This window comes from Felis catus, chromosome A3, assembly GCF_018350175.1.
Source record: "Felis catus isolate Fca126 chromosome A3, F.catus_Fca126_mat1.0, whole genome shotgun sequence".
Taxonomy (NCBI): Eukaryota; Metazoa; Chordata; class Mammalia; order Carnivora; family Felidae; genus Felis; species Felis catus.
The window spans coordinates 24887301-24901188 of record NC_058370.1 but is presented as its reverse complement, the minus strand read 5'-3'; the positions used below and the strand labels follow the sequence as shown (position 1 = coordinate 24901188).

The 13888-nt window shown below is 41.0% G+C and overlaps 1 protein-coding gene across 9 annotated transcripts in view; it reads left to right on the top strand.

Annotated features, from left to right (window-relative positions):
• The window catches only part of ASIP (agouti signaling protein), a 163434-nt gene that overhangs the window by 88956 nt on the left and 60590 nt on the right, over window positions 1-13888 (top strand). The window contains exons 1-2 of one of the 9 annotated variants that reach the window (XM_045053314.1): window positions 6117-6203; window positions 7511-7555. The exons of 2 other annotated variants lie outside the window; for them this stretch is intronic. Coding sequence is in view for 1 of the 7 variants with exons in the window: in XM_019826162.3 (XP_019681721.1) it covers window positions 7022-7069; window positions 7473-7555 (131 nt within the window). In the remaining 6 variants the exon portion in view is untranslated. Of the gene's footprint in view, window positions 1-6067; window positions 6204-6321; window positions 7070-7378; window positions 7556-7894; window positions 8180-13888 lie in introns of those variants that run through there. 6 more of the 9 variants (XM_045053313.1, XM_019826162.3, XM_045053312.1 and 3 more) reach the window with 6 other exon arrangements.

The window sequence follows — 13888 nt, the reverse complement described above, 5'->3', positions numbered from 1 at the left end:
TCAAATGTCATCTCCTCTATAGTTTCCCCTGACATGTTCCCCTTAATGAATTTCATAACACTTCTGAAAGACCCATTTTCATGTAGTTGTTTCTTATGTGTCTCCTTATCAGATGGTGAACTCAGTGAATGGCTTGAGAACTCAAGGAAGAGCAACTCCTGATTTTACTTCCTCTCCTCTTCTTCTTCAACCTATGATTTCATTCATCTTTGTATCCGCAGCTCTTAGCATAATGCTGGGCACATAGGAAATACTTAACAAAGGTTTATTGACTATGATGAAAGCTGGAAGGCATCAGACAAAATGTGGTTGTTCTTTTATTTTCACTTTCTATTTCCCCTTCTCAGAAGATTGGTTACTGGTCCCAATTTCCTCTCATGATCATTTCTGTTCTTTCTGGCCTATGCATACCATTCCAATTTTACCTAGCTTTCCTTGGCTAGCTCTCCTAGTCTCAACACTCCACTCATGTATTCCATTGTTCAGCACATATTTATTAAACACCTTCTGCTCCGCAGGCACTATTCTAGGCACTGAAGATACAGCAGTGAACAAGATGGAGGGGATATTTTCATGGAGTTCGCATTATGGTTGTATAACTTAGACTGAAACAAGTAAACAAACAAGATACAGGTATACCTTGGGGATATTGCAGAGTCAGTTCCAGACCACCACAATAAATGAATATCTCAAAGCAAGTCAAATGAATTTTTTGGTTTTCCAGTGCATATAAAAGACTCTTCATTGCAGTCTATTAAGTGTGTATTATGTCTTAAAAAAAACACATACAGGGTGCCTGGGTGGCTCAGTCGGTTGAGCATCCAACTTCGGCTTAGATCATGAACTTGCAGTTTGTGAGTTTGAGCCCTACATTGGGCTCTGTGCTGACAGCAGCACAAATAATAAATAAAACATTATAAAAATAATCTCAAACATAAATAAAACATTAAAATAAAATAATTCAAATAAATAATAATAAATAACTAATATATAAGTAAATAATAAAGATAAATAAAACATTATTAAAAATAATCTCAAAAATAAATAAAACATTAAAATAAAATAAAGTAATTCTACATGGACATACATTATTAAAAAATATTTTGTCTGGTCTCATGAGTGGCTCTGTTGGTTAAGTGTCCAACTCTTGATTTCAGCTCAGGTCATGATCTCACAGTTCAGGGGATCAAGCTCCACTTTGGGCTCTGTGCTGACAGGACACAGCCTGCTTGCTATTCTCTCTCCCTTTTGCTCTCTGCTCCTCTCCTGCTCACACGCCCATGCACACGGGCACACTATCCCTCTCACTCTCTCTCTCAAAATAAAATAAATAAAATAAACATTTTGTTGCTCAAAGGATGCTAGCCATCATCTGAGCTTTCAGCTGGTCTTGATCTTTTTGCTGGTGGAGGGTCTTGCCTTGATGTCAATGGTTGCTGACCGATCAGGGTGGTGGTTGCTGAAGGTTGGGGTGGTTGTAGCAATTTCTTAAAATAAGACAACAGTGAAGTTTCCCACAATTGATTCTTCTTTCACAAATAATTTCTCTGTAGCATGCAATGCTGTTTGATAGCACTTTACCCACAGTAGAGCTTCTTTCAAAATTGGAGTCAATCCTCTCAAACCCTGCCACTGCTTTATCAACTAAGTTTATGTAATATTAAAAAAAATTTTTTTTAATTTTAGAGAGAGAGAGAAAGTGAGGAAGAGGGGCAGAAGGAGAGAGAGAGAGAGAGAGAGAGAGAGAGAGAGAGAGAGAGAGAGAGAATCTTAAGCAGGCTTCATACTCAGTGTGCAGCCTGACATGGGGCTCGATCCCATGACCCTGGGATCATGACCTGAGCCGAAATCATGAGTTGGATCCTCAACCAACTGAACCACCCAGGCGCCCCACTTTGCTAACCAGTGCAAGAGGCCTAGGTTTCAGCCTATTTCAGCTTTTGACATGCCCCCTTCAATAAGCTTAATCATTTCTAGCTTTTGATTTAAAGTGAGAGACATCTGATTCTTCCTTTCACTTGAGCACTTAGAGGCCACTGTAGGGTTATTAGTTGGCTTAATTTCAATATTGTTGTGTCTCAGAGATTAGGGAGGCATGAGGGAAAGAGGAGGGAAAGAGATGAGGGAACAGCCTGCTGGTGGAACAGTCAGAACATACACATTTATCAATTAAGTTTGCCATCTTATATATAAGCATGGTTGGTGGCACCTCAAAATGATTACAACAGCAAAGATCACTGATCACAGATCAACATAACAAATATAACAATAATGAAAAATCTTGAAATATTGCAAAAATTACCAAAATGTGACATAGAGACATGAAATGAGCAAATGCTGTTGGAAAAATGGTGCCAATAGACTTGTTCAATGCAGGGTTGCTACAAATTTGCAATGTGTAAAAAATACAATATCCACAAAGCACAATAAAGTGAAGCACAAAGAACAATAAAATAGGGTCTGCCTGTAATATCAAATAATGATGAGTCCTAGGAAGGAAATAAAGTGATATAACAGGGAGTGGAATGGGGATCACATGAGAGACGTTGGTCAGATAAGCCCTCTCTGAGGAGGAGACATTGAAATCTAAGGACAAGAAGGAGATAACTACATGGGGATCTGCTAAAAAAAAAAACCAAACAAACACAAAAACAAAAAACATTCCAAGTGGAAAGGTCAGCAAATGCGCAGGCCAAGACAAGACCAGATGACTGGAAATTATAAAGCATGATATAAAAACAAAATATTACTTACAGGTTTTCCTTAGCCTGTCACCATCCCTTCATCCCTTTCACATAAGAGCATCTTTGATCCCTTCTGAAAAGTGATTGACTTCCTCTAACCTTCACCTTCCTTACTGATCAAATCACAGAATTTTCTTCTAGCAAATCCCATTGAAGCTCATCTGACGTTAATTTGACTACAGCTATCTTGGTGACTGAAGCACCAATCTATGGGATTAGAATTTTGTGTGATCCCTTCGGTCAGACACTACTTCCCTTCCCCATCTCTTCCAGAAGGACTAGGTCCTGCGCTCTTATCTCTGGGGAGGATTATCTCACCAGAGATAGAATGAGGCGGAAATCTGGGGGTAGCATGGAGGGGGAAATGTCAGTTCTTTGGACAGACACCCACAGGTGCCTGAACCTGCAGTCCACCTCTTTGAATTTAGGAATGTACCCCCCCTCCACACTGCATGTTACCATTGGGCTGTTATGCCCAGCTGGGAGAGAATATCCAAAAGAGCTGGCATCCTCTTTTAGATGCCAGAGCAGTTGCTTAAAGAGGCCAGAGGGCTTCCTGCCACCGGAGACATGAAATGCTCTCAGTAAGCCAGGAGCCAGAATCAAAACCATATGGTTTGCTTTGCAGTAAAGATCACAGGGCCTGGAAAACTAGAGGAAGGAGGAAGGAGGGCCAGCCAGGGGACAAGCTTTTTGGGGTAAGGGGGGAGGGTGCCTACCCTAATCCTGGCAGACCTGTACTCACAAGTATAGCCCTCCTGCCTAAGGGGCCTCCTGTCCTTGAACTCCTGGCCCATTCAGACTCTCCTCATGTCCAGACTGGTAGAAGTTCAAACAATAAAGGCTGGAAGAATGGGATTACTACTCCCTGGAACATCAGGATTCCCTAAAAGCCTCCTGACCAGATGCCCCCAAAATGGAAACTGTCCCTGTTTGTTCTTGTCTCTAATTAACTGACATATCCCACATCTTAAAAATATTTTTAAAAAGCAGCCCTTATCTGCTTGCTTACCATGTATCTAAACAGATTCATATTCTTTAAGAGGGGGTCTTAGATTTTTCCAAGGTGCTCCTGAGGGAGAATCCATAAGCATTCAAAGAAAGCCATGCTAATAACCCCTTCAAAAAGGATAGACTACATGGACCCAGTGTGGCAAGCCTGGATTTGGATCTGCTTGGGACATTAAATGTGAGAGCTTGTGTTAGTCCCAGTGGGTTCCTGTCCTTACTGATTTATGAGCAGGGATTGTTTATGGACCAACTGGGGAGAAGGTGCTGCATGCCTGAAACTGGGGTAGCCAGCAGTGTCTTTTCCTTTGCAGACCAAGACCTAGGCACCTGAGGAAAGGTTGAATCCAATTCCCACTGTCCGCCTACTATCTCCCTGTTCCCCAACCCAACCCATGGCTTCAGTGGCTCCATGAAAAAAGCATGCCCATTTGTGGGCAAAGTTCTATGTTCACATGTTCACATGTCCCCATGTGAATGCAGAAGAGTTTGATGGAGATGCCTTTGTTTTAGGGCCCAGGCTGACCCATAAATGGGAGGAATATTCCAGGTAGCCCACTGATATAGGAAAGGGGTAGACCCTAGTGCCTTAGAGTTGATAGCCTGCCTCATAAGCCTCTCTCATAATCTCTTCACCCAGGGCAGATCTGCAACTTGCTAGGTCATGGAAGAAAAAGCAGAAGCAAAATAAATAAAAGAAACATTGGGTTTTCCTAACTTTCTTTTACAACTATTTTCTTGGATAGGAAAGGAAACAAAAAATCTGATAAACAGGATGGTTCTCCTTCTGGGCTTCTGTTGAAAGTGAGTGTTTACAAGGTTCTGGGTGATGAGTGATTTGAGGGTAGGACTTTGTCTTAAGCTTCCCAAAGTTGTAAGGTTGACCCCTTCCCTGCCTGCCAAACTCCCTGACTTGCTCCCCTATATGTTAAGGAGCAGACAGCAAGCTTCTGGAGCCCTTGGGCTCCAAACATGCCCCTTGATACTAGCCATTATGGGCACCTGGGTGGCTTAGTCAGTTAAGTCCAGCTTCAGCTCAGGTCGTGATCTTAGGGCTCATGAGTTCAAGCCCCACATCGGGCTCTCTGTGGTCAGCATGGAGCCCACTTGGGATCCTCTGTTCTCACCCCTGTCTCTGTCCCTCCTCAGCTCTCTCTCTCTCTCAAAAATAAATCAACATTAAAAAAAATACTAGCCGTCAAATACATGGGCCTAGAAACTTCAAACATGTACTTACAGAAGATTTAGAAAAGCTGGAGCCAAGGCTTTGCTCATCTTCTGATATTATTTCTCATTGCCCTTCAAGGACTACACACAGAACCCAAGGGACTGGCTATTTGGGTGAGTTCAGTGAGGCATTGCCAGTCATATTCTGGTCAGCCACGAAAACAGTATTAAATTAAGTTTCAGACAAGCTCACTAGAGTGTTTTAGCCACTACTGGGTTGGCAGCATTCTTTTGAAGTTTTGACCCAAATAAGTTATATTTTTATTTTTATATGTTTAATATTTTCTTGTATAGACCCCATCATATTTAAACTTCACAATAATACTATGCTTTGGAAAGGGAAAGTATGAATATCACAGTTATATACATGAGGAAACAGACACAAAGAGATTTAATGACTTGCCCAAATTTATCTAGCTCTGTTGTTACCAAAGTCAGGACTAGAACGTTGATTTCCTGACTTCCAGTTCAGTGCCTTTTCCATTCTGCCTTAAGAGCAAATATTCTCAAAAAAGTTGCATTAAGACAGCGGTCCTTGGCAATCATTGGACCCCTTCCCTGGGCTCCCATTATAATTATGGGGTCTTCCTTTTTCAAGGCAGTGTTCTCCTTTGCCAGAATGTGCCACCCCAGGTTCATATGCTGTTCCTGTGCATGGAAACCCACAATCAAGTTACATACCATTATCTCAATTCATTCCCCTGTATCTCCATTGAGGATATTATTTACCCACATTACTGATAAAGAAGCTGAAGCTCAGAGAAACCAGATAAATTAGCTTAAAATCCTAAGGCTTGTAAGTGGCAGAGCTGACACTCTTTCCCTTTACCCTAGAGATGCAGAAACATTAGCCATAAATGTAATCAAACATAGATCTTCTCCTCAAGACATGAACATGTTTGTGGACTTGACTGCATGAGTCATATTCTAGGGATGGGACACCAAGCAATTAGTAGAGAACCTCCAATTTCTCCAGAAGTGGCAAATACTCCTCCCACTGGGAATCCACACAGAAACATGTAAGCATGCTCACGTGGCATGTGCTGCCCCACCTCCCCCTGCCAGGGATTTGGTCACAGCTACAGCATCTTGACAACCTATTTAAACCAACTTGCAGTAACTGGCAGCAAAGTATCATTCCCTGGCAGGCTGAGTCATTGAGCCACTGCAGACTTTGGAAGAATCATTAGCTGAAACATTCAAGAACCAGGGGGTCCCAGAGAGGTATGTAATAAATTTCATCCAGATGTTGGGATTGGCTTTTTTCTTTCTTTCTTTCTTTCTTTTCTTTCCCTCCCCCAATCACACTGAAAGAGTGAACAAGTTGTTTTCACCTTATCAAACAAGGTGGGAAGAACATCATTTCCTTTATTCTTGGGTGGGTCTGCACCAAAGGATCAAGAGGGCTAACAGAATCTGGGTAATTCAGGGTGGCATCTGAACTATCAGAGAGCACTGTGTACACATGAAAGAATTATACAGATAGGTAAATGATATTGCACATACTTCAGCAAAATCCAATTAGAGGTCTCCAAGTGCATTGCAATTTAGAGCTTCCACACTATTTTACCTATGGTGTAGGCAGCCTGTCTGTTTAAAATCCTTCTAAGAAATTATGGCTGTACAAACTGGTCCAACAAATAGCTGAATATGGACACTGCTCTGTTAAGGGAAGGCAGACCTAGCTGTAAGTATTATATTTTATCTCATGGCCTGGAAGCTTTGTCATGCTTTATGGCTAATAATCGGGTTATTAAATAACTCAAAAAGTCCTCTCCAGCAGTCCAGGCTCTACTGGGGTTAACTTTTGCTGTGGGGCTAGGATGAGGAAAAACAGATCTTCCCAAGCTGCAGCCTCAATTGACATCCCCTTCACCCCACACCTGAGCTCCTGCTCCCTGGAAAAGAAACCTGAGTAAAGACAGCTGTGGCAGCAGAGAAGGGTTCTTCTTGGCAGTGGCTGCTTCTGACTTCAGAGATGTGGACATTAAACTAGAAAGCAGTGCTGAGAGAGAGGACCAGGAAGTAAATGACACTGGGAAATGAGAAACTCAGGGAAGAAAGGACCTGCCTTTCCTCCTCTCAAAAAGGTATGCTTTGTAAGGTTCACCTTTTCATCTGGACTGGTGAGTCTTGAGAGTTTTAGTCCTTACATTACTTGAACAGAACAAAAGAATCTTACCTGTTTAGTGGATTAAATAAACAAGCCAGCAAACAAAAGAAAACATTTTTGAGGTGTTTTTGCTGAATTCCTGTCAATTATTTATATTCCTTTATATTCCTTTAAACATGCTTGTTTTGGTTCTTTTAAGTTTTGATTGAAATCCGCAGTGGAAAATATGTTTCAAAGGGGGGAAAAAAACACCCAACACACTTCTGTGTCTTGCATTTTGACCCAGCCCACAAAACTATTGGAAGAATCTTGCAGACCCACCAGAGATCCCCGGATTCACTTGGAGAATCATTGATCTATAAACAACGTCTTGATTTCAGAACCCTTTTGATCTGGAATTATCTGTTATTGACCACAGAACTGCTACTGACGATTCCTGGGACAGGGGCCTGTATAGTGAGAGGTGAGCCTCAGTGTGGGAAGAAGAAATCTCTTTCTCTTTCTCAGCGGGTGTTTTGGTACAGTACGATATCTATACTTAGTATGTCTATGGACTCAGTTTCTTCTCTTTTCCTCCTCCTTCCTTCTTCTTTTATATCTTCTGGTTTTTGTTTGTTCATTTCTTCTGTAGTAAAAATTTCCCCCAAGCCTTGGTGCCTAGGTGATTTTTGCCTGGCATGTTCCACTAATTGGAGTTTTGGAATCAGTTTCTTATTTGGGTGCATAATTTTTCTAAATATTTAAGCACCTAAATTATCGTAAAAGCAGCTGGCCACTGCCCCTGCCTTGTAGGCAGATAGGTGAGATGGCACCAGAGAAGAGAGGGCTTTAGGTCTCTACCCTTCACCGTGCCAGAACTCAGAGCTCTGTTGAGATACATGTGGGAAAGAAGAACCTTCATGGAGGGAGCGGCCATGTTGCAATGAGCCGACAACACAGACAATATGAAGAGCAAATCCAGGGAGAAATGGAACCCTGGAAGCATGAAGTTACAAATCTCCTAACCAGGCTGTGCCCTGAGAATGCGATAGTTCCTTTGGTCGAACTGCTCTGAAAATAAAGGAAAAGACACTGACTCACGTTGAAGGTAAGGAGAGTGTCTGCATCTTCTCTGCTTAAACCACAGGGATCTGATTAAGGATCGGGACACTAAACACTGATGGCTTCACTTTGGGCACAATCGTCGGCAGGAAGGCCCCATGCAAAGGTAATTATCAGGAATGGGGGCCCATTATAGCCTTTTGATTTGGTCACTCAAACATCCTGTCAGACAGATGTAGAAAGGAGATCGACCCTTACCCCAAAAGAAGTAAATCGTAGGTTGAAGTATTTGGTTTCAGTATCTGTCAGGTTGAGGCTTTGAAAGGCAGACCTGTGGTCTAGGAGACTACATTCGGGATTCTATTACCTTGGGGCTCTGAAAATTCAAGGATATAAGGAAATGTATAACCCAGATTGAGACAATTACTTTTAATTGGCTGTTTTGCTGTCGAGTGCAATAACCCCCATTTTGTGTAACTGGCTCTGAGTTAGAATGCAGTCTTTCTGGGAGAAGGGCTGTTTTTGGTTCTTCAAGAAACTCTGGAGGAATCTCAAAAGTTAAAATAACCTAAAATTTGCCCCATCTCTTGGTTACACCATGCATGTTTGTCTCTTCCAAGCACTTCTGCATATGGATGGGTAAGCATTCTAACAAAGATGCCTTTAGAGTCTGGGAGAGGGAAGCAAAGAAGCCAAGTATTCAGAGTTGAGCAAAAGACGTAAAGAACCAGAGCCAGGACACTAGTCGAAAAGAGAAAGGAGTTCTTATAAAAGAGAAATAGAAAACAGGAACTAAAAAATCAGATAGGGGGTGAGGGATAGGGAGAGCCCAGAGTCTCATCTTTGATTGAAATAAGAAAGAATATAATTCAGAGAGGAAAATATATACAAAGAAGTAGATTATGATTTGAGAGAAAACAGACTTCAGTTGGATAGGGAAGATTTATTGAGACTTTGGGGAGAAAATTGGAAAGAACTGTAAAGCTATAGTATATCCTATTTAAATACCTGCGTAGCTGGGTCTGGGGGCCAAAATAATCCCTCTAGCCCCTAGAGGTCTGTGTGTTGCTCATAGGGCAGCTATCTTGAGGAAAAAGAAGAAAAGTGGGAATGTGGCAGAGGGTGGAGAGTTCCATAAGCCCCTCTAATGGCCCCCACAAGGCAGGGTTCAGCCATAAATTGCCTGCTAGGCAGCCACCAGTTTCGTCTCCATCTGTTCTCCAAACCCGTGCTTACAGATTCTTTCTTTATATTCAGGTGTTTTTAAAAAGAATCAGCTTGAAGCGAAAGTACTAAATTCAAAACATTCTAAGCCACAATTTGAATCTTGTTTAAGAGAAGAAAGGATGAGAAGTGTGACTCTATTCATTTGTTTAGAAATAGTTGTTGCAGACGGAATCCCAGGCGTTACATGTTTTAATCTTCCCTTGGTTTATTCTGCTCTCAAGTGCCATGGGGCCTCATTCAATTGTCAGTAATTGGGCTTTTAGGAGGGAGAAAAGCGGTTATTTGAAATTGACTCCTTATGTCCTATAGTTGCACCACCTGACATTTGCTTCCAGGGAAGTGTATGCAGTGCTGACTGACTGGCTATCTGCTTTAAGTGGGTTCAACTGTGAAATAAATTAAGAGGCCATCTCCATCCTCGCCATCACTTTAAATTAGGGACACAGAGAAAAACTCACTAGACCCTAGTGAAGGCATTCATGGCTTGGAGCCTAGCCTCAGAGTGGTCAGGTGGCCTGGCTCACAGGGGTCCTCTTTCACAAAGCTCAGGAGCAGAAATGAAGGGACCAGTTTCTGGTACTGCATCTACCTTAACTGCCTGTGAGGCTTTAATCTAGTCATTGAGCTGCTCAGGGCTGCCATCCTGTGCATCCAATGGGAAAGCGAAGACTAGCCTCCCCTACTTGCAAGGATGCTTGTGGATACGATGACAAGCAAAACTATCTGCCTTAGCTGGGGTAGAGAGAACCAGGTCAGAGAGAGAGAGAGAGAGAGAGAGAGAGAGAGAGAGAGAGAGAGAGAGAGAGAGAGAGAGAGTACGTTGTGGTAACTGACTTTATCACTTTATTGCTTGCTTTTTAAAATCCTCATCTCCTTCTCTGAGCTCCTGAATAGTCTGGAAATATTTTTATTTTCTTTTAAATAAAGTTTTCAATGAAAGTTTTTCTGTTTTTGTTGAGCAAAAAAGTCTTCACCATGTGAACACACCCAGGAAACCAGAACTTAGACGTAGAAATAGGACATTATCAGTGGCACCTGGGTGGCTTAGTCGGTTAAGCATCTGACTTTGGCTCAGGTCACAATCTCACAGTTTGTAGATTCGAGCCCCACATCAAGTTCTATACTGACATCTCAGAGCCTGGAGCCTGCCTTGGATTCTGTGTCTCCCTCTATCTCTGCTCCTCCCCGGCTCGTACTCTGTCTCTGTCTCTGTCTCTCTCAAAAATAAATAAACATTAAAAAAAAAAAATAGTACATTATCAGCACCCAGAACACCCTCAGGCCCTTTAAGTCCCTTTCTTTCCAAGGGTAACCACTAATTTGACTTCTAACACCATGATTAAGTTTTGCTTGTTTGGGGGGCTTTATATATATGTGTGTGTATGTACTTTTTAAATGTGTGACTTCTTTTGCTTAATACTGGGTTTATAAGATTTGTTTATTTTATGTAGTAATATTTTGCTTATTCTCTTTGTATGGTATTTCATGAATTAGTATGCCACAATGTGTTTATCCATTCCCTTATTAATGGATGTTTAGGTTTCCAGTTGAGGGCCATTATGAACAGTTCTACTGAAAACATTCTTGAATAGTTTTTTGATGAATATATGAATATATTTCTGTTGAGTTATCTAGAAGTGGAATTGCTGGGTCATATAGGACATGTGTAAGTTCTATATTAACAGATACTGCCAGTTTTTCAAAGTCATTTTCCCAAGACCAAAATCATTTTACACTCCCACCAGCCATGTCTGAGACTTCTGTTTTTTCTACATCCTCACCAGCACTTGGTGTTGTCTCTTTTACATTTAGCCATTTTGGTGGATTTTTTGTGGAATGCTTTTGTTTTTAATTTTAATTTTCTTGATGAATAACAAAGTTGAACATCTTTTAACATATTCATTGGCATTTGGATATCTTGTTTTGTGAAATATTCAAGTCTTGAGCCTGTTCTTCTGTTGGATTGTCTGACATTTGTATTGGTCTATAAGAATTCTTTAAATATTAGATACTTGTGTACGCGTTGCAAATATCATTTCCCATAATGCTTTCAAGTCACACTGGAGCTTGAAGCAAAACAACAGAGAGGTGCCTGGGTGGCTCAGTCAGTTAAGTGCCTGACTTCAGCTCAAGTCATGAACTCATGGTTTGTGGGTTCAAGCCCCATGTCAGGCTCTGTGCTGACAGCTCAGAGCCTGGGGTCTGCTTTGAATTCTGTGTCTCCCTCTTTTTCTGCCTCTCCCCCACTCACACTCTCTCTCAAAAATGAATAAACATTTTAAAAGAAGCAAACAATGGAAATACTGATCCTATCTTTATTTAAAATTTTGATATTTTGGTCATCATGGTTTTTTTTGGCATTAATATTTATTTGTAAAAATATTACATTAATATCTTGCTTGTCTTGATTACTGAATTTTTGGCACCTCCTTAAAAATTTGTGTCCACACCAAGTACTTCACTTGCCTCACGCTAGTCCTGGCTCTTATTCCATTCTGCATCTTGTATTTTTACTCTGTTTATAGTGTTACTTGTTGAAAAGGAGTTCCTAATTTTAATGAGGTCCAGTTTTTCATAGTTTTATAGTTTTCTTTTCCTTTATAGTTAATAGCTTTTATTTTTTAAAATGTCTAATGTCTGGGGTGCCTGGGTGGCTCAGTCAGTTAAGCATCTGACTTCAGCTCAGGTCATGATCATGATTTGTGGGTTCAAACCCCATGTCAGGCTCTGTGCTGACAGTTTGGAGCCTGGAGCCTGCTTTGGATTCTGTGTCTCCCTTTCTCTCTGCCCCTCCCCCACCCACACTCTGTCTCTCAAAAATAAATAAACCTTAAAAAAAAGAAATTATAAAATTTTAATGTTTATTTATTTATTTTGAGAGAGAGAGAGAAAGAGCAGAGAAAGAAAGGGAGAGAGAGAGACAAAGAGGGAGAGACAGAGAGAGAGAATCCCAAGCAGACTCTGTGCTGCCAGCGCAGAGCCCAAAGTGGCGCTCCAACTCACGAACTGTGAGATCGTGACCTGAGCAGAAATTAAGAGTCCGATGCTTAACTGCCTGAGCCACCAGGCACCCAGTTAACATCTTTTTTTTTTTTTTTTAATTCTGTTTAAAACATTTCTCTTACAGGGGCGCCTGGGTGGCTCAGTTGGTTGAGCGGCCAACTTCGGCTCAGGTCACGATCTCATGGTCCGTGAGTTCGAGCCCTGCGTCGGGCTCTGTGCTGACAGCTCAGAGCCTGGAGCCTGTTTCAGATTCTGTGTCTCCCTCTCTCTGACCCTCCCCCGTTCATGCTCTGTCTCTCTCTGTCTCAAAAATAAATAAACGTTAAAAAAAATTAAAAATATATTAAAAAAACATTTCTCTTACATAAATTCATAAAGATATTCTTCTATGGTTTCTTCTAGAACAGTTCTGTCCAATAGAACATTCTGCAGTGATGGAACTGTTCTCTAGATGTGCTGTCCAATATGGTAGATACTAGCCACATGTGGCTCCAGAGCACTTGAAATGTGGCTAGTATGTCTGATGCCCTGAATTTTAAATTTTATTCACTATTAATTGAATTAATTAATTGAGGCTAGTGGCAAAGTAGTCTATGTTGTCCACCTGGAATTGATTTTGGGGTATGGCATGATGTTAAATTACCTTTTTTTTCCCCCTGTGTATAGATATTCAGTTGACCTAGCATCATGTCCTGAAAAGACTGTTAATTCCTCACTTTTATAATTAACCAATTATTTGCATGTGGATCTGACTCTGGAATGTCCATTCTTTTCTATTTGTCTATTAGTATGTCTTTCTGCCAATTCCATACTGTTACAATTATTATACATGATAGAATAATTTCTTTACTGGTGTTCCCCAAGACTGTCTTGACTAGTCTTAAACTTCTGCATTTCCAAATGAATTTTAGAAAAACTTTGCAAATTCCACCAAACCAAACCAAACAAAAAACCCTCCTGGGAGTTTTTTGGGGGATTGTATCAAATCTATACATTAATATGGGAATCTTTTTTTGTTTGTTTTGAGAGAGGGTGCAAGTGAGCAAGGGGCAGAGAGAGAGGGAGAGAAAGAGAATCCCACGCAGGCTCTGCACTGTCAACACAGATCCCAAAGCAGGGCTCGAACTCACCCAAGGTGGGGCTTGAACTCACTCAGTGCAGGGCTCAAACTCACAAATTGTGAGATCATGACCTGAGCCGAAGTTGGATGCTAACCAACTGAGATTTCTTTCCTCTTGTATTTTCTGGAATAGTTTGAGAAGAATAGGTATTACTTCTATTTGAATGTTTGGTAGAATTCACCTGTGAAGCCATCTGGTCCTGGTCTTTTGTTTGTTGGGATTTTTTTTTTTTATTACTGATTCAACTTCATAGCTGGTAATCAGTCTGTTCAGATTTTCTATTCTTCCTGATTCCATTTTGGGAAGTTATGTGTTTGTAGGAATTTATCTATTTCCTCTAGGTGTCCAATTTGTTGGGATATGATTTTTCATAATATTCTCTTATAATTCTTTGTATTTCTGCG